Consider the following 20,082-nt stretch of genomic DNA (forward strand, 5'->3'; position numbering starts at 1 on the left):
AAGTTTTCACCTTGACCAATTCACTCACCAACATACTTGACATTTAAAATGGCCCGGGGTTATGGATACAGCAGGGGAGTGGTTCTAATCACTGAAGGGATGGTGACTAGAAGATTGAATGGCACCTTGGGGCTGACAACTAAATGATGTTAAACGATAAGGCCGGCCATTTCCTATACTTCTCACAGTTAATAAATCCAATGAAATAACTAAACCAAAAGCACTTTCCTGTATAGAAACAACATGGCTTATTTTGTGGATAAACACACATTTTAAGCTCGATTGCGTTTCTACAGCATAAATACAGTATGTGGGATTGAGGAAAAAACTACAGTATGGCTGCATTTGAAGATGTTATTATGCCGATTATTTTCTTGATTTATCGCTTAGTCTATATAATGTCTGAAAAAAGGGCCCCAGTTTCAAAGCCTTTACATGTCTTATCAGTCCAAAACCTAAAGATATTTACAAAATATGATGGTAACCAAATATATTTTTGCATGAAAATAATATTAATTGGTTAATGTTGGAAAAATACTGAATGTACTCTTTCAATATCAGAGTAGCACATGATAACAAAGGCCCTACGTAGCTGTGTACGTAACAGGATGTATGATTACCTAGAAGAGCGTCAGGACACACTGTTTTAGGAATATGATAGCTATGTGACAACGATTAACATGATGATTCAGCCTCTATGGAGATAAAGATATGACAAGCATGATCCTTTCTGACGTGGGTCTTAGCTAAACTAAACATTGAATACTGCTTTGAACAGGTATTCCTCCATCTTGTGACTGTGATACACACTCTCTTGTATATAAGCATGTGAAGGACACTGTTCAGGAACTAGTCGTACCAAATGCTCTGTATGTGATGACTACTTCCATTCTTGAGAGGATAATAAATACATGTATCCTGATATTGAAGCTCAAGCCAGTGACCAGTGATATTTTTCTAACAGTTAATCAAATACTAGGCTTTTATTTCAATGCCAATCATTTTATAATTTCATTGACTGATGGTTGCAGGTCCAAACTACAGAGTTTTTGTTTTCATGGTAATGAAGGTGTTACATTTATGTGATTTGAATGGTTTTATATCAGGCTTTGGATATACACAAGGATGTTGCTAGGATTAATTCCCTGTCGTTTTTAGGAGTTTCTAACGGATTTGTTGCAAATAACAAAAATCTAAATCATTACCAGACCTTTACTTTTAGAATTCAACACATTCCTAATTTATAAAACAAAAGCAGGAACAAACATATGGTTTTGTGGCTAAAAAGAGGGGATTAAAATAGCTGTTAATGCATCTTGCCTCAAGTACACATTTGGCTATAATGTGTGTGTGCTGTAGGACTCTTGTTCTGTCACTTCCAATGTGTGAAAGCTGCAAACCATAGTACCTCCCCTCCATGTCCTTCTACAACGCTGAAGGCCCTCCATATGCCATGTTTATGAGACTGAGCTTCATCTCATCAGCTCAGTGTGTGTGTGTGCGTGTGTGTGTGTGTATCACTCTCTCTGAATGAACAATAACTAAAAACCTCCTTAACTCATGCTGCTCTCCCTCTGCCACCATCTGCCTCAAATCCATCTCCACATTTCACCCCCAGGTGCAGCGATACAGGCTCCAGTTGTCCATCTCCAGCTCTCTAATTCCCTCTTGTCACTTTGTCAGATTGAACACTGGGGTGTCTCGTCACAATTGTCACTGCACACCAGCCTCATATCTCACTCATTTCACTAGATGCCGGGGGTGTATGAGCCTCGGAGATGAATGCATAACACCTTCACTTCCTGTATCGTTTCTGCCCCACGTCCAATACAATGCATGTATGATAGCTCAATAGCACAAGGAGAGGTGGTTAACTCAGAAATATCACGAGTAATTTGTTCACGCATTCAGTGTTATGCTGTTTTCTATTCTCTTTTTGTTTTCCTGAACAGTAAATGTTTCTTCAACTGCATAAATATGTTGGTGCATGATATTTTTGAGGATATTTACGACTTTTACACATTTTAATGCATCATTTGTAACATTTATGCATTACAATGTCGGAAAAAGGATAGACCTATGTTATAGATATTGTCAAGTCGTTTTCTTATACGTTTTTTCAAACCACGAGAAATAAGAAACTTTGAATAAGGAAATGCTTATTTGGTCACCTATAATGGCAACATATCCTCTTTGAAAGAAGCTGTTATTTATAGACTTTTTATTGAGTTTGTTGCTATATTTTCACAATGCCTTTTTGGATCTTGGTTGTTATTATATACATTTTAAGTCAACAAAGGATTTTAGTCTTTGCCCATCTGAATCGTAGGTTATCGGTCTGTTTGTTTAATCTGTACCATAACGAAAGGTGATCAATTGTTAGCATTGTTGTCATCTTTGATGACAGCCAAATAAAAAGCACATTTCCCAAAACTGTGTTCTTCTGAGCATGTCGCAGAGAAAGGTTGACAACAAATAAAATACATTTGAGCGAGAAATGAAAAAAAAAGGCAACCTTAGATGAATCAATGTGTGTCAATGCTCGAAGCAAACAAGTAGCATGAAGTAAACACATAGCCAAACAAAGGACACACTTGCCATGGAAACAGCTGCATGAGCTGTGTGCATTGAGCAGCCTTAATGGGCCTATCACAGTGGGAACATGAGTTAAAGCAGCCAATTGTCGAGCTGGATGAGATTTTGACATATTGACATGTTGCAATAGGACTGGAGAGATGTGTGAATACTATAATATAATAGATAATACAGTCACCTCTGCCAAAGCTGCTATCACAGGCAGCAGTATTTACAGCAGAGCAAGAATACCATATCGTTCATGTTATGCTGTTGTATAAAATGAATCTGTCCTACAAGAAGTCTAACGGCCCGTCCACACGGCGGCGTGCAAAGCTTCAACGCTTCTGCCACTTTGAATGGGGTGACGTCACGCTTTGCCGAACTGCATTGTGGTTCCGTCGCTTCGCTTTGCTCGCGTTGCTCGCTTCAAAAGTTGAGCAATGTTCAACTTTGGAAGCTTCGACGGAAGCGTCAGCCAATCAAATCATATGCCAGTACAAGCTCTAGCTTCAACGCACGCCGCCGTGTGGACGCTGCGTAAAGAAGGCCTGCAATTCTTCATTGTTTCAAAATCAGATAATTGTTACGTTTCATTAAAATGGAGTGGACTGTGTTTCCAAAAGTGGGATAGAAAAGATTATGTTTTTTTTACTTCATTCACATTATTCGTATGTATTTCTTATACATATATGAATAAGGCTACATTTTAGGTGAATCACAACAAGACTATGTTTGGTTAAAGGATGTTGAGGAAATAAGATTTGAGCCATTTCAATTTCAAGTGTGTAACATGTAATATAATTAAAATCAAAAGAAATTCAGCTCATCTTCTCATCCTGAACTTATAAATGTAAACTATATGCTTTATTGAATTGCACCTAGAAGATACCTCTTGTATTCAGCCATTATATTAATCTTCTTTTGTAATCTGCACCTAAATCCTATTACGCCTGTGTCTAATGTGTTTGTGATAAAGGGTGCTGCTTAAGGAGTGGAGTGTGCCGTACGTTGTAGAGGGGGATGCTCTTCATGGGCTTGTACTGCTTCAGGGGGTCCATCTTGTACAGGTGGCGGTCAGTGAGGAGCACAGCTCGGTCCTCCGCCTTGTGGAAACGGTTGATCTGAGAAACACAAAGCTCCTCATTAGTCACCCCACAGGATGAGAGCGCACATCCAAACACCCTGCAGGGCGATGGCTCCAACCCCGAGCCGTTGGGTTTGTTTGTTTGTTTGTACAGACAGATGCATGTTGGGACTGTGTGTGCATGTGGTTACTAGAGGATAAATGCGCTAAAGGCTCATACCTTGCGCACGTTGCAGGAGAACAACACTCTCATGAATTTGTCTTTCCGCTGCAGCTCGCTTGAAACCAGTGTGAAGGATGAGGCGATGTCAGGGCTGTCTCGCTTCTGCCGGACAAGAAAAACACAGAAAACTTGTTAGAACACTCGTCTAATCTTAAAGTATTCGAAGACAGTATAGTATTCATCAAATGAAATTAGGTTGTTGTGACATTTATCCTTTTTTATACAGACTGTAAAGCTGCACTCAGCATTACTCAGCTACTGTACACTGACGTTGCGTTTCAGCTGAACAGCGCATATATAAATCTAATATCTTCTACCAAATTTACTTTTTTCAATTTATACATTTTTCAAATCCCATGCAACTTAAAAAATGCAATATTATGGGAAATATGCTTTTTGGAAGATCAAAACTTTTGTGTCTGTATAGTAAATATGAAGCAGGTTTGTTTGGCTGAGCAATAAGGCTGGAAACATGGGGAACTACAAGCTAGGCTCTGTCTAAATACAAAAATAATCCTTCATCTATTATTGCACCTTGTTTGTTTAACCTGAACAAACTGCAGTGGGACAATTTGCTCATTTACTTTGGTCTATGTCGCAGACTATTTGTTGGCTAGGAGCAGTGACTTCCTGGACTCTCCACTGGTTGCCTGGCAACTGGTAACAAATGGTTTTAATAGCAGATATTTGATGACAACATTTCACGAGTTACCAAAGACTTATTGATGTTTGACACGCAGCCCTAATATAGATTTTAAAAGCACAATACCAGAGAGTAACAGCTCATGCATGCTACACAGTTACAGGAAACATAAGCCTGCATTAAAAAACAAACACGCATTAGCAAATCTCCGCTGGATTTATTTGTCTGACTGATTGAGACTACGGAAAAACTACTTATGAAACTTGGAAATGATGATTCACTTTCATTTGCATTTAAATATAGGGCATTTGTACTGCATTCAAGAAATGTATTAGGTCCCAACTAGGATTCACTTAACTCACTGATCAAATCTCCCTTAGGTTGAAACAACAACTCGGATGGATATCAAATCAACATTTTCTTTGTAGTGTACATGTTGTTTCCAAATAACAGCCAAAAAACAAACCAAAGTCTGGATAACAGCTTCCCAACTCAGGAATGGGATAGTCCGTATGTGAATTCAGCATTGAGCTTGTTGGAGATATGTGCCTTTCAAGTGTTGTCATGGTTTATTCTCTCAAGTTTTCTCTGTTCTTGTGTTTAGTTTTCTTCTTTAAACATATTACAACTGTACATAACTGTACTTCCTCCCACCTACTCACCAGGTAGTTTCCTTCCCAGGCTCTCTGTAGCCCCAGGTCGGCCCTGTGTCCCTTCAGGGCCTCCAGACTGGCTACCTTAGCCCTCACCTGCAGGGTCTCTTCTGGAGAGAGGCCTTTGATCAGGGTCCATGCCCACCACCTGGAGATAAACACATCCAAACACACACACAGAGAGAAGTAAGAGCAGAGAAATATCGACTCTCTTCGTTGCGACTGCAGCATTGGGCCTTGATATGTGGGTCAGCGGGGCGATGAGGCAGGACTGCAGCAGACCCCAGCTGTAGTGCAGTTATTGGCCTTTCACTCACACATACTGACAGGCAACATCATTTTCTAGGAAGGCTATTTTCTTACTGTGCCTTGCTTCAAATAAAAAAAGCAAACAAACAGACATTGAGATGAAAGGCGGTGATGTGTGTTTGATGGAGGAAGAAAATCAATGTCCAGTGTGAGCCCAAAGCAGAAGGAAACATGTGTAAGTTGCTTCAAACGGTCTCATCTGGATGGGAGAAAGCACTGGAGGCCATGCGCTCTCTCCTGCAGTTAGGGTCAAATCCAGTTTTTGTTGAGGCTATTCAAGAAAACGGTTTTCTTCAAAAGGAAGCAATATACTGTATATAGGGTTCATTATCTGCCTTTGTTTTGAAGAACATCATTCAGTATGGATGCATTTTTAAACATTTAACTACAGATTTACTTTATGTTTAGGGTCAATTCTCTTGTATTGCAAACTGTTTACATAAGTTCTGTAAAAGATACAAATTAGCAACAAATATAAGTAATAACCTTTTTTTAGAATCTTGAAAAGGCAGCAGATATACAGAATAGAGGAAGTCATCTTATGTAAGAAGTGTACCTGTTATAGATGCTCCTAAGGGCCTCTTCAAACTTGCGCAGGACTTTGGGGGGCGTTGGCCACTTCACGTGCCTGCCATGATCCTTCATGGATCGGACATTTTTGAAGCGGCGGTTGACCTCGCGGATGTACGACTTCACCTTGTAGCGTCGGTACGCCCGCAGGATGACGAGGGCCGCTCTCATTCGCCGGTACCGCATTCTGGCTATGGTGCCCCTCCACACCTGGAGACACAGATTAACATCATGACAATCTATTTAACTACAACTTCTAAATATTGTGCATTAAAAATAAAATGTGGTAATGGAGCCTTTACCCCATGCGTCTTCTCCTTCCACTGTTTAAATTATTTATGAACGGAAACTGCTCTGCTAAGAGTTGTGTGTACATTTGCATGAAAAAATCAGTTTGACACAGCCATGTTTTTTGTTAACGTAAGTCGTTGTGTACGTGCAATGCTTGGAGGTATTCTGACTGAAAGAAAATCAGCATATGAACTTAAATAAGAATACTTATAAATCACTTCTACACACAATTCCTTAAACTGACCTTAATGTGCCAAAGAAATATCCCCTTTAGCACTGGAGGATCTTAACTAATAAATATATTATGAGGGGACATTTAGAAGTGCTGAATCTAGAATATCCAACACTTGGTCTATTTAAAGCTCTTCTGCTCCGGTGGTGAAAAGCTCATCATAAAAAAGTACGAACTGTGCATTAAAATCTAAATATAGATTATGCTGTTAAAGCTGATATATTAATGTGCGTTTCAACCCGTCATACTGCCAGTTTCTTAACTTAGAAATGTACATTTCACATACATAATTAGAACGTATTGTTCCTACATGTTTTTTTGTAATCCACTGTTTGAATAAACATGGGTTCAGATGTAAACAAGGGCTAAAATAAGGACCCCCAAGCCTGGCTGTAACTAAACATAGGTTGAGAGGCTATCAGACCCTTTAAAACATGAATAATAGATGTAAGTGGGTCCCCAGGGAACCATAACTCCTGATTCCCCCTCACTACAGTCACCACCATATGCTCCCCTATTGCTGTATGTTCTCTCCACTATGTTTACATTTGTTTTCCTATATGGAACCTAAATAATCCTCAATAATCAGTGTTTGAGCATCACAGTCCCAAATGAAAGGCAGTACAGCAAAATAGGCTCACTCCCAAATATAATAGAACGATGGAGATCATGAATATTGAATCCTTCAAAGTGTGGGGGTGGCCCAAGGCACAGAAAAGGATTTCCTGCATTTGCATAATAAAACTAAAAAGAGGCAGGTTCACCTGATGAGACTGCCACTGTAATAATTGGCAAAGAAGGAGATAAGTCATGCACTGCTGGGATATGGAAGCAGCATTTGTATTCATATCCTTTAAGATGATGCAACCATATCAGCCGCACACGTGTCTGCAAGTTGCACTATGGCATTCTGTTATAACTTGAAGCGTCACTTTTTAACTAAAGGAATTTGATATGGAGTACACTGGAGACATAACTGAATACTTCCCAGAGAACTGATTCGACAGCATTTATTCTGAACTTGAAAGAGGACAGCCGAATCACACTGAGATCAAAGCAAGAAGGCCAGTCAGCCATTTCATCTTCTTGCCAGGCTTGTCACCGTGTTACTCAGATAAAGACAGTTTAATCTGGATTCTTTTTAAACCATAAACTTTTTTGAATCATGTTCTAAAACCATTTATCTAAGTAATCCCTTTTCGGCATTTTTTATAAATTATTTCTTATTATTTTAGATATTTTTAGTGTTATTTTCAACTTTATTGGCAGAAAATGTTGTATAAGAAAAAGTAAACGTTATTTTACTACAAGAGTAGAATTAGATGATCTGCATTATTAAGCACAGACTTAAACATCCCATCAGGCCAACTGTGTTTGCACAAACTGATTTTTCATTTACAGCTAAAAGCGTTGGAATATGCTTAAAACCTAAACGGTCACAGAAAAAGTATTGCTAACATTATTTTGACAGTGATTTAAAGGGGACCTATCAAGCGCTGGAGACGCTGTAGTACATATGCCAGGCCTCTAGATGGTGCTGTTCTCACAGAATCAGCCCTTGCAAAAACAGAGCTAAAAAATGTCAAATTGAGCAAAATGAGGCATGGCTAAAATGCATGATCTGTTTGGTATTTTGAAAAAAAAAAAGTATAAATATGCCTTATATAGGTATGGTATACATATTATTATTCAAATATAGCATGATAGGTCCACTTTAAGTGTTTCATTGGACATTAATTGTATTTTTAAAGTTGATAAATGTGCTGGTATTTATACAGTATTTTGATCCATGTTTTGAACCGTGTTAAAAATTGTGTAAAGGAAAATAAAGTTTTTAAAGCATGTGCCTTTACAGGGAGTGCAGATTAGTTGCGAGAAATGAGCCAATAGCTAAATCTGGTATAAATCATCTCTACTCTTCTGAGAATAGTATTTTTCCGCATAATTTTTAAGAAGAGACCTTAACCCTTAGATGCATAAGTGGGTCTTTTTGGACCCGGTGAGGTGGTTTTCTTGAAGTATCTTTGTAATTACATTTTTTTATCATTTCATATTCCAGCTATTCCTCAAAAAACATGTTTTGGATATCATGCCATTCACATTTTAAATTTAAATGTTAAGAAATTGTAGTTTTTGTATTTCTACCCCAAGCTTCCATAAGTGGGTCAAAAATGACCCGCATGCATTTTCTATGGAATCCTATGGGAACCTTTGATTCTTATCACTGTGGCTGTCAGGAATACATTCACTGTAGACCACACAGACTACATCACAAGTGACACCTCTCAGGAAGATTATTTTACACAGCAAGATCTGATACCCGTCAGTATAATAATAATAATAATAATAATAATAATACATTATATTTGTATAGGGCTTTTCAAGGACTCAAAATCGCTTTACAATATAAGGGAAGGTTAGGGTGGGGGGTATAGGACTATCAAACTTGATCAACCGGCATGGATTGATGGGGGGGGGGGCTATGAGTAGACAAGAGGAGAAGAGATGAGTTTTGAAAATGGACTGGAATACTGTGAGGGTCTCAGAATAACGGAGATCTTTGGGACAATATGTTCAAAAAGTGATTTTTCTTAACCAAAATGACAAAAATGGCATAAAAACACATATTATTCTAATACGGGTCCTTTTAGACCCACTTATGGAAGAGTGTAGGGTCCAGTCACTCGTGCATCTAAGGGTTAAAAAAAGATCATTCAACATAAGACAGTAATAGCATAGCTCTATCCTTTTCCAAAGTCCCACTGTTTGCATTTTCTGCCCCATTTATCTCTTGAAAAACATGCTCCAACTCAATTTCACACAATTCTTAAGGATGAAGCATCTCCTTGAGGATATTCAGCCACTCAGAAAGCTAAACCATCTATTTAAAAACACAATTGAGCATACACTGTCTTACAGCTGACAAAAGGGCTGTTTTCTTTTAGTTCATGCTTTAATATCACCTTTTTCTATTTACCGCGCTTCGTCCTACAAACAAAAGCACATACTGCATTTATATCTACACGCTCTTTTTGATTTCTTTGTGTTTATGCAAAGCAACCAGCATCTATTCAGAAACAAAATAAGCTTGTCTAATCCTGTGTTATTTTTGATGTGCCTGTGAAAAGAAAGGACCTTATGCGACGTTTCCCCCGCACTGCTCTCTCTTTAATACTTCATGGATGAGAGTGAGAAAGAAGGAGCAACTACATATTCATCACTAATCGACCCCTGAGATGACTGTCCCACATGGTCAGGGTGACAGCGATGAGAGGAATAAATGGGTTTTACTGTCAGCCCAGGCTTCAGCTAAATCAGTTTTCTCTGTGAGCGAGGTTAAAAGCTACTTTCATTTAAATTCAGACAGTATTCAGAGTGTTACGGCAAATTAGGCAGAGCTTCAAGAGCAGGCAGGATTCGAATATAACTGTCAAAATGGCCCTGGTGTAAATGCTGGACTTTGAGAGCATTTAAATTGGGATTTAAACAATTTAAAGATAGTAGATAGACATGTTGTAGAAATGTCCATCCATTCTGATTTATACATAATTTTATTTTTGAGTGAACATACTGTTTATGTCTCTTTTATGTGATTGAGCTCCTCTTTACACTCTACTATTTAATACTTAACTTGTTTTTATATTGTGCTTTTTTATTACACTTTCATCCAGGATTCTTCTCACATACTTTAAAAACTAAATGTCCTGTTTTATGGCGTGAGTGAAAACAAAAGTGGATAGCTGATAACCTACAGTGTATAATTTAATGCAACAAAAATATAGCTGTAGCAAACCTTGAATAAAATGTGATTTGTGTGGGGAAGTCAGACACTGAAATAAATCCAATTTCTATTATGCTGAGCGGACATTTAAAGTTATGGATAGTGGTTGTAAGTTGATGAGGAGGAACAGGATTTGTGTGTCACAGGAGGACGTGACTAGTATTAGCAATCAATTTAGCACTAGCATATTAACAGAGATGTGAGTGTCGTATTATTCGGCCGAATCTTGCTTTGAGTACAAAGTGAAGCTCACAGGATTTGTGTTTATCTTCATGATGTCAGCAGCTGAATTATTCTTGTTTGCATTATTGTGATAGAAAGCAGAGGTTGAGCTGAGCAGGTTACAATGTCGATGGATTTGCAATTGTGTATGATTTCTCTTCAAGGTATTTTTGCATTCCCGACCTCCATTTCAACTTGTTGAAGAAATTGCTTATTTGCATTCTATCGATTTTTGTCTCATTACCTACAAGAGTTTAATGTTTTCGGTTTGTCTGATTTTTAGCAGGATTACGAAAAAACTGGAGGCCCAACTTTTATGAAACATGGTGTAAGGGAGAGCCTTCGACGAATCACAGGGCAGAAACAAAATGTTTGTTTCCCTTTCGTTAACATTGTGATATAGGCCTTCCGGGCTGCCCTCATTTTGCTGAATTAATCTGAAAAATGTGCTTCTCGACTTCTCGAAAGTCAAAACAACTTAGAAACAGCAATCAATGTTTAGCACTAATACAACACAACATATATATTCCATGTTGTTCACACATTATACTACACTGCGGGCCGGAAAATAGACTTCCTAATTCGGGAAATAGTACCATCCGTGAAGCATGTGAATCCAGACCTGTCTTTCCCAAAGATCTTATCTGTAAAAAACTCATAACATGTCACAAACATGCATCCAATTCCTGTGTATCTGAAGCAGTGAATGACTCCTCTTCCCTCTCCAACACTCTTCCCATTCACACAGACCTAATGTCCCAACCGGTCCCAACCCATATGTGCTTATATGATACACAAAGCAAAAAGAAGCCAAATTAGATTTTCAGTGAGAGCTTGGTTAAGATGCTGCCAGGATCATACCCACATGGTGCACAGGCCTTTGCCAGATCAAGAACTGTGTTGATCTAAGCAACAAATCACTAATTACACTGTGAACTACAGGGGCTGGAGCACAAAATAAAATAAAAAGACCATAAAGCAACAATGAGAGCAGAGAAAATGTCTCGGCTGTCTTTGGAGCCTCATTAAGGTGTGTGACAGGTGGAGAGGTTAGCCATCCAACCGCCCACACAGGCGCATAAACACACCATAAACACAGTTTGTGCTTCTCAACCAGTGGAGCAGACTGCGATGACGCTGGTGAGCTGATGAAGATGACACTCGGGGGAATGTGCGTAAATCAAGCCAATAACAGGGCCCCTGACGGTCTGCCCCCTCACTCTCCTGGCCAATAAAGCCATCTGATCATCCTTTTAGAGACTCTGCCATCATGGAGCCTGCCCTCGCCGTGCTCCTGGCCCCAGGATTTACGAGCTCATCAAAGCCAGATCGGGAATCCTTTGTCGCAACAAAGCGGGACAGATTGCTGGGGCTGGTTTTGAAATGCACACTGAGTAAAAGCATTCATATATTACCGGAGCCAGGACAACTGGTGATAGCTGGGTTGGTTGCGATGTTCAGCAGAGCAGAGAAAGAGAGAAAATCCTATTACTGGCTATCTTTTTAATCTGAAAAGTATTGGGACTGCATGTCTAATTAAAGGCCATTACCTGAACTGCAGTGTTGGCAATTTAAAAGTTCTTATAGGGTTCATTCTTATCTGGTTTACATTAGAAATCTGCTTTTCACAAAGTAAACTTGCCCCTATGGAAATGGTGTTATTTATAAGTTGTTATTATAAAATGATGATGATGTATCTGCCCTGCTCTCATACTTGCTCCTAACTGCATAAATATCATCTTGAAAGAAATGACGTGTGTACGATGGGACAAAGGGTGGATTTACTCGTGGAATTTTACTCGCCCCAGGAAAGCATTATTGTTGAGCCTTGTAACACTAAAACAATCCTTCACCTTGATGTCACCTATAGGGAGTTGGGGGTGGAGGCATGACGTAATTCCTCCATGAAGTGACAGATAGGCCGGTCTGCAGCATGGACACACTCGACTGCAGCCCGCTGCTGAACGCCTGAGTTTCCACATCCTCTGGGGATATTGAGCTGCTTTTCCAGTGACATGCTCGATGCACGCGGTGGGCAGAGGGGGGGGGGGGGCTGCAACGTGCTCTGACCACAGCCTGTCATAGGGGGACATTGGGCCCAGGCACGGGCCAGCAGTCATTATCATAAATCAATAAAGTCCAAGCACACTCACCAGTAACACTAGCCCCACTATACAAAGAGTATTTTAATCATAGCGCCTGGTGTTATGTCACTTTAAAACCTTAGCACTGGGCTAATACTCTCAATAATGTTAAACGAATGCGCTTAAAATGGTCTTGAACAATCAACAGCAATGAGAAGGGACAGTATTGAACGTTGGATGACTCTCGAAGCCCATCCATCATTAGATGAGACTGGACAAAATAGATTGGAAGAAAATGTGTGATCGTAAGCAGTATATGCTGGAAGTAACAAACACTAAAGAAACATGTTTGAATGGCACAATAAAATCAACTTATTGAGGAAGTAAAGCATGAATACAGAATACTATCCAACCTATAAATCCGTAAAGTAAAAGAGCTAGTCATTGCAGAATCTGTATCTCTTGCGCATAGTATTATGTACATGAAATATAAGCTTCTAAATATCAGCATAGCTAGTTTATAGATTAGTATTAGTGCTGTACAATACAGTCTATACATGATTGACTTTATTGAGTGTCCTGCTTTACCTAATGACTAAGAATAAGAATGACTAAGAAGTAGGAACTGACATGAGCTGAAACAGTCGATTCATTGATAAGGTGATGGACAGAAAATGAAGGGCTGAACATTTATACTCTGAGTTTTAGACAACAATGCATTGTGTGTATACTTGAGGCATTTCGTACCTCGTAGAACATTTGCATTAAAAGAAAGAAAACCTTTTAAAATGTTGCAGGATACCATTCAAACCAGGGACCCAGTCTTTTAAACATTGCTGAAGAGCACTACCTGTGTTCAGTACCCCTATATGAACCCAAAAAACTGTAACTATTTGAATAGCTAATCATGAAAAAAAGGTCCAGCTTCCTAAGCCCCGGCCACACGAGGACGATAACGGTCGTATCTGCTACAGTTCACTATCAGATAGACGGTTCGGCCACACGAGGCCGACATGGAAACGCAGAAAACGATAACGGGTCCCAAGGTGGGTAGATCTGCAAACTAAATGCTCTGGGGGGGGCAAACGGCTCCGTGTTTACGCCTATACGATCATTTCCTGATAACGTTGAAGCAATAGCCCCGCCTCTCCCACCTGTCCTGCTCAGAGATCAGCTGCTGGGCTGTCAGAAGAGGGGGAGGAAAAGAGAGGCTCTGTTTTTTATTCTTATATTATTATATAGAGTTTGTTTTAAAGCTCAATAAATAACAAAGAAGACCTTTGACCGGCACTTTTCTAATTTTGTCCGGAAGATTTCAACTTTAACGGACATGTTGACCGGCGGCAACAAATCTAACTGAAACTCTGCTGCACGGTCCCCTCGTCCCCTGGAAGAAGCGGAGAGGTGGGTGTTTGTCATCTGCTGGTGGACTACCGGAGAGATTTACATCAGGAGCAAACGCTTGCCTCGGGGAGGGAGAAAAAGAGCCAGAGCGTCCACAGCGGAGACTAAACAGAAGGGCAACCATGGCAACCATGTGTGGGAAGTCTTCTTCGCTGCTTTTGTGGCAGGACTACAGCGCCACTTACAGGCCTGGCATATGTACTACAGCGTCTCCAGCGCTTTCGAGCGGTCTCGTGTGAACGGACACGTTTCTGGTGCCTATTGCGTGTGGACGGAAGACTTTTTTGATAGCGATTGTGGTCCGTTTGCGTTATCGTCCTCGTGTGGCCGGGGCTTTAATTTGTGAATACTTGTTGGATTTATTCATTCTCCATGTTGTTTATTATTCATTCAGGTGTAAGGTTTTATCACCAACAAGCACATTTATCGTTCGTTAAAAGAATCATACATTTCCTACCCTTTAAATGACTAGAATTATGTTTTAGTTCATTTGTTTAAGGTCTTTTTGGGCCAGAGAAGGCCTTTATAAGAGATTCTTAGAGTTGAAAAGTGGAGACAGAGGAGAGGACATTGGCTGATCGTTCGGCCGGGTATGGATTCGAACCGGCCTACTAGGAAGCAGTTACCGCTCTAACCACTGAGCTATCCCAATAATTATGTTTTCTTTTAAATATATTTTTTACATTTATTCATTTAATTATTTAAAAAAGATATATATATATTAGTTTCAACATCACATCACAAGTTTCTCTCAGAACAGAGGAAGCACATTTCCTCTGTTCAAATCCAGCGGCATAATTGTTACAAAGAAGTTAAACCGCTCTCTGATCTGCGGCCGTGTTCTTACTGAAGTTTTTTTGAGGAGATGAAAGCTTAAACTCTGCAGGTTCAGAGGGGGATCAGAGGATTACAGATCATGTTTCTGCTGAGGTGTAGCCGGAGACAGATCAGTCCTGGACTGTTAAGCAGAGAAGAGCACTGCTGGCCTCGCATTAAGTATCCTGCTACTCACAAAAAGGCTGCACAGATACCCACAGACTACACCCTTTGCATGTCAGTCAGACTCTACAAAAGCAAGATTTACTGCACATTGTATTGCCTCAAGACACAATACAAAAAACAATAATGCTCTTTATCCTTTAAGACAAAACCCCACGTGGCCACGCTGTGAAAGGACACTCGCCATGTCTATTAAACGCACCGCTACAGGGAGACTATGTAAAGCTTTGGAAAGCAATTAAGGTGGCGGCTGAGAATACGCGAGAGAGGGGATGGGGGGGGGGGTTATCTTCTCGTCATCGTACCTACTTTGACAAGCGCCGACACTTCTCGTGATGTGGATGGCTGAGCTTGGATTTATGAAATATTCATTTTAACACAGAACGAAGGTGGGGGTGGCTTATGTATATTTTATAACATCTGTATTTATGTTGGATTGTGTGCCTTTTTTCAGCCATTCTTCCCGTTGAAATGTTCTTTAAGGGGCAATGATTTAGAGAGCTTTAAGAGATTTGAACGTGGCTATAGCGCATCAGGAATAAACATGAAGAAGTGATTGAAGGAAGGAGAGAATGGCAGGATTAAATGGAGCTGTGAAGGACACTCATCCTCTCCATGCCCCCAGCTACTCCACCCCTTCTCAAAGGAGGAGAGGTTATGGTAATATAAACGGGTTAAATAGGACAGTGTTTTATTTTTAGACAAGCAGTGGACAGTGGCACTACAAGGGCAACTCCATGTGTCTTTATGGAAGGGAGTGTATTCTCAATCTGTTTTTTTTGTTGTTTGATGGGGCAAACTAAGTGGTATTATTATTAATCCATGAGGCAGACGGAGGGCCAAGAAGTGTGTCTGAGCTTCAGTCACAGGCTGACAGTCCTGGCACTGCAGGTCCCAAACTGGCATAATGCTGTGTGGTGTGCCAGGTGCTGATAAGGGGATTGCTTGGCGTAGCAGCTCAGACTCGCACTGGGATGTTTGTTTGAGTAACAGTTTAATAGATATAGGAGTCAGTGTTACCGTAACACCACTATTTAATGTTGTGGGTCAGGGACCTAAAGGCAGTATTTAGTAAATAGACAGAGTCACTGACACAGTTTTGAAGCCTCAAGTTTGGCGTTATGGACGTCTTTTTGGAACCAGAAGCGACTATAGCGTGGAGTAAAGTATAACTGAGCCATAAACAAGACATTTTTAGGAAACCACAATTGCCTTTGAAAAGGGTAACAGTTGGAAAACAAAAACAAGGCACCCACACTTGACAAAACCATGGAAGCAACTTGTCAATCACAAGATAGCTGGGTCATAATTTACAAACATGGAAGAATACTTGGAACTAGTGATTGAGACCCTAAAATCCTCAGAAGAATGTAAACTGTGGAAATTATTCCACTGAGAAGTAGGGTCAATTGTTGGTAGACTTAACCCTTATGTTGTGTTCGGGTCTCCCGTGATCCGTTTCAAGTTCAAATTATATAATAACACGCTCTAGTTTTTTTTTAACGGAACAAGGCTTCATGATATCCTCCACATCAGCTATATAAACACTGAACAACTGATTTTGACCATTTTAGCCAAGTCTGAAGGTCTCTAAAAAAAAGTGTATAATTTGGTGTTCGGGTCTGTGAAGACCCTGCAGCATTGTTGGGGGTGACTCTGGATCAAATTTGGCCCAAAGTGGGGTGACTTTGACTTTAGACACCCCACCCCCACCCCATCCACTGTAACAATCATTTAAAACTTTTTTGGGGAGATTGTATTCTAATATTAGTCTATTATAGTCAGATAACGTAATGATCCACTGTCTTCACTATAGGAAATATAATGAGTGAATTGAATCACATGTTTTACTTAAATATGTGGTGTAATGTTTTTTGGGGCCATAAATTAAAATTACAACAGGATTGTACGGTTATGAATGCATAATAAGTTAGTTATGATGTAGCTAAAACAATATTGGATGATAGTCATTATTGTTGAGTGTTTTGGACTGAGATAAATCATGGGTCAAAATTGACACGCGAACACCATGAACGGTAACAGCTTTCGAACACAACACAAGGGTTAAACATTTGAATGTTTACATCAGGGGAGAAGCCCCCTGTTGGACATTTGCAAGAATGCAGGTCAGTGAGTGCATATATAGCATGTGTGAGAAGCTATACTTTGTGTTTGGCCTTAACATTGACCGAAAAATAAAACACGCTGCCTCCTGAGACCTCTGCTGCTGCTGTGATGTTTGTTTTGGTGGAAAAGCGTCAAATTCCTCTGGGCTTTCCCTTGGTTATTGATGCCTGCTCATTCTGGTAGATGCAAGATAGGATTCTCCTGAGGGAGAGGTGGAGGGAACATGTCCGTGTGAAGAGCCCGCAACGGGTCACACAGATCAATACAAAGGTCGAGCAATCAATCTGCTGCAGGAGTTAATTTGGCTGGAAAACCCTTTCATGTCCGAGAGCTTGGAGATACTCCCTGAGAAAGGTAGACTTAGTGTGGAGGAATGTGCAAACATGATTCTAAAATAATAATGGTTTATAAAAGTGTCAATCATATGGGTCCTGGGGGTAGAATATAGTCCTCAGGAGCCGCAGCAGATGATGTATGCACAAGCGTTGATGTTTTTGAAAGAACTGCATGTCAGTCAGCCATTTTAAAGCTTCCAGGCGTCTTGCATTTCAAATGTGACAGGCAGGCACAGCGTACACTATGTTTACAAACCACTCTCTCCATCTATTCAAAGTAACACAAGTCTGCTCTGCACGCCAGTACAACACATCTCAGAGCATGCACCATAATCACACCGAGACACTGACATTGTCGCCTGAAGGTGTCGTCGTACCACTGATGCATGATGGGGTTACCAAATACTGAAGACAGAGACACACAAAGAGTGATAGATATTCATAGCAGAACAAGCATCCAGCGGGGGACTCGTATGAAAATGCACAGCATGTGGCCGCCGCCACACCCAACACAATATTAACTCAGAGGAAAAAGTGCCATCATCTCAAAAAACATTCTTTGTATGAATCGTGAACATTTCCATATCTTTAAATCATCAAAAGATCATAAAAGAAATCCCACCAAAATCAAGAAAAAACATGATTCCAAATCACAAAAGTTGAGAACCTAAATTGTCCTGGATGCTTATGATGGAACACCTTACTGAGACACTTGATGATTACACTTTTTTAAAAGCTATTTTTGGAGAGCAAAGACAAAAGGGAGGGGGCAGTATGCAAGCAGGCACAAACGTGACTGTTAACAAATACATATTATATTTATATAATGTTGAAATATGAATAATTTAAGATCTTCGTTGTTTATTCCGTGGCCTAAACACATTATTTCAAATTCTTGCTGTTCTGCTGAACAGGATGTTGGTGCTTCTAAACCAAAACGCAGTTTACAAATGGCTGGACAAGAAATCTGATTCGATATTCATAAATGCAAGCCTCTTGGAGCATGAGAAGAGAAGATTAAATGGTAAACACTACACTGTTTTGATAGTTAAGTTGTCCCTAAAAAAGGTTAAATGTGCTTATCTTAAGTCACTTTGGATAGAAGTCAGTAGCCATATTTACTGTAAGTGATGTGATGTAAACAAATATATACATTTAATCAGAATTAGTCAGTTGTTCTAATTAATACAAGAAACACAGTCATGCTGTACTTTAACCACACTGACAGTTACTAGTTTAAATGAAAATATGCTCAGGTTATCTCGTACCATCATATTTACAATCCTTTCACAACAGGTGAAGTCTGAGTGCTTAACCTAATGGGCGTCAAATCAAGGACATCAACTGATTTGGGATGATGATGTTACTCTGCAGCTTTTTAAATCACTTACAAAGAGCATTTTTTAAATTTAAATTCAACTTATCCTACATAACAACTTTACAGGAGCTGCGTGGGAGAAACTCAGAAAGAAGGAGAGGCAGAGACATTTGCCATGAGAGATATAACATTCCACCGTTAATAATACAAGATTATATCAGCTCCAAAAATACCTCAGCGCCTGTAAAACTTGTGTAAAGAGTTGAGTAGAGTTGTTCTAGTCTCCAAGGTTATTCATATGCATAGCCAGGGCTAGTGAATTTCAATGAGAGCTATAAAAAAGGATGTTGTTAATTTGGTTCCCTGGTTTACATTTAAGGGAAAATCAGGGAGAGGATAACCATGTTTTTAAAAAAGGGAGAAATGTAATGAATCAGAAGCTTCTTAATGCTTTTGATATTTAAGTCGAAACACATTTCCTAAATTCTGCATTTCCCATGAGCTCAGAGCGATACTGCATCAGTAATTTGCAGTTTCAAGCTGTCAGTATCTGGGTTCATAAGCGAATGTGAGGTGGTCTCACCTTCTGGAGGAAGAGGACGATCCTCTGGACCATTTCCACCCGCTGCTCCTCCAGGCTGAAGAGCGTACGTGGAGTGCGGATGAAGACCTTGGTTTTGCCGTAGGCCGCGTCGTGGTCGAATCCACACCCCTGCATGAGCTTCTTCACGGCCTCTTTGTCGGAGGGCAAGTCATGGTTTGGCCACGTAAACTCTGAGATCATCTTGTATCTGGAAGAGGGACAGAGGTCGTGTCAGAACATGCTGAAGTGTATCGCTCAACAAAAGAAAAAAGAAATGATTATTTAGATTGCGTAGATCCTTCTACACTCAATTATCTTGTTACCACTCTGCAAACAGTACAAATATATAAATGTTCCCCAACCTCCAGACCTTGGGGATCCTGATCTTTCTTGATGTTACCCTGAAGTTAACTCTTTTTTTTAATAAAATATCTCAACAAATATTAGTTAGATGACAATAACATTTGGTAATCACATTCATGTTCCCCTTATGATAAATGGTCAGAAACGTGTTCATCCCTTCAATTATCATCCAGCACCATCCACAGATCAAATGTGTCCAACACTTTGGTATATGACCTGCAAAACTGATGATATTAACATCAGCATTAGCATTTAGCTACTTTGTGCTTAGTGCTAATTAGAAG

At 39.8% G+C, this 20,082-nt stretch overlaps 1 protein-coding gene across 2 annotated transcripts in view; it reads right to left on the reverse strand.

Annotated features, from left to right (window-relative positions):
* Window positions 1-20,082, reverse strand: part of myo1d (myosin 1D) — a 100,423-nt gene that overhangs the window by 33,282 nt on the left and 47,059 nt on the right. For both annotated transcript variants that reach the window (XR_004555053.1, XM_034119436.1), the window contains exons 16-20: window positions 19,436-19,643; window positions 6,046-6,269; window positions 5,190-5,328; window positions 3,882-3,986; window positions 3,585-3,698 (exon numbers count right to left, since the gene is read on the reverse strand). Coding sequence is in view for 1 of the 2 variants with exons in the window: in XM_034119436.1 (XP_033975327.1) it covers window positions 3,585-3,698; window positions 3,882-3,986; window positions 5,190-5,328; window positions 6,046-6,269; window positions 19,436-19,643 (790 nt within the window). In the remaining variant the exon portion in view is untranslated. The remainder of the gene's footprint in view (window positions 1-3,584; window positions 3,699-3,881; window positions 3,987-5,189; window positions 5,329-6,045; window positions 6,270-19,435; window positions 19,644-20,082) is intronic.

This window comes from Trematomus bernacchii, unplaced genomic scaffold (assembly GCF_902827165.1).
Source record: "Trematomus bernacchii unplaced genomic scaffold, fTreBer1.1, whole genome shotgun sequence".
In the NCBI taxonomy this organism is placed as follows: Eukaryota; Metazoa; Chordata; class Actinopteri; order Perciformes; family Nototheniidae; genus Trematomus; species Trematomus bernacchii.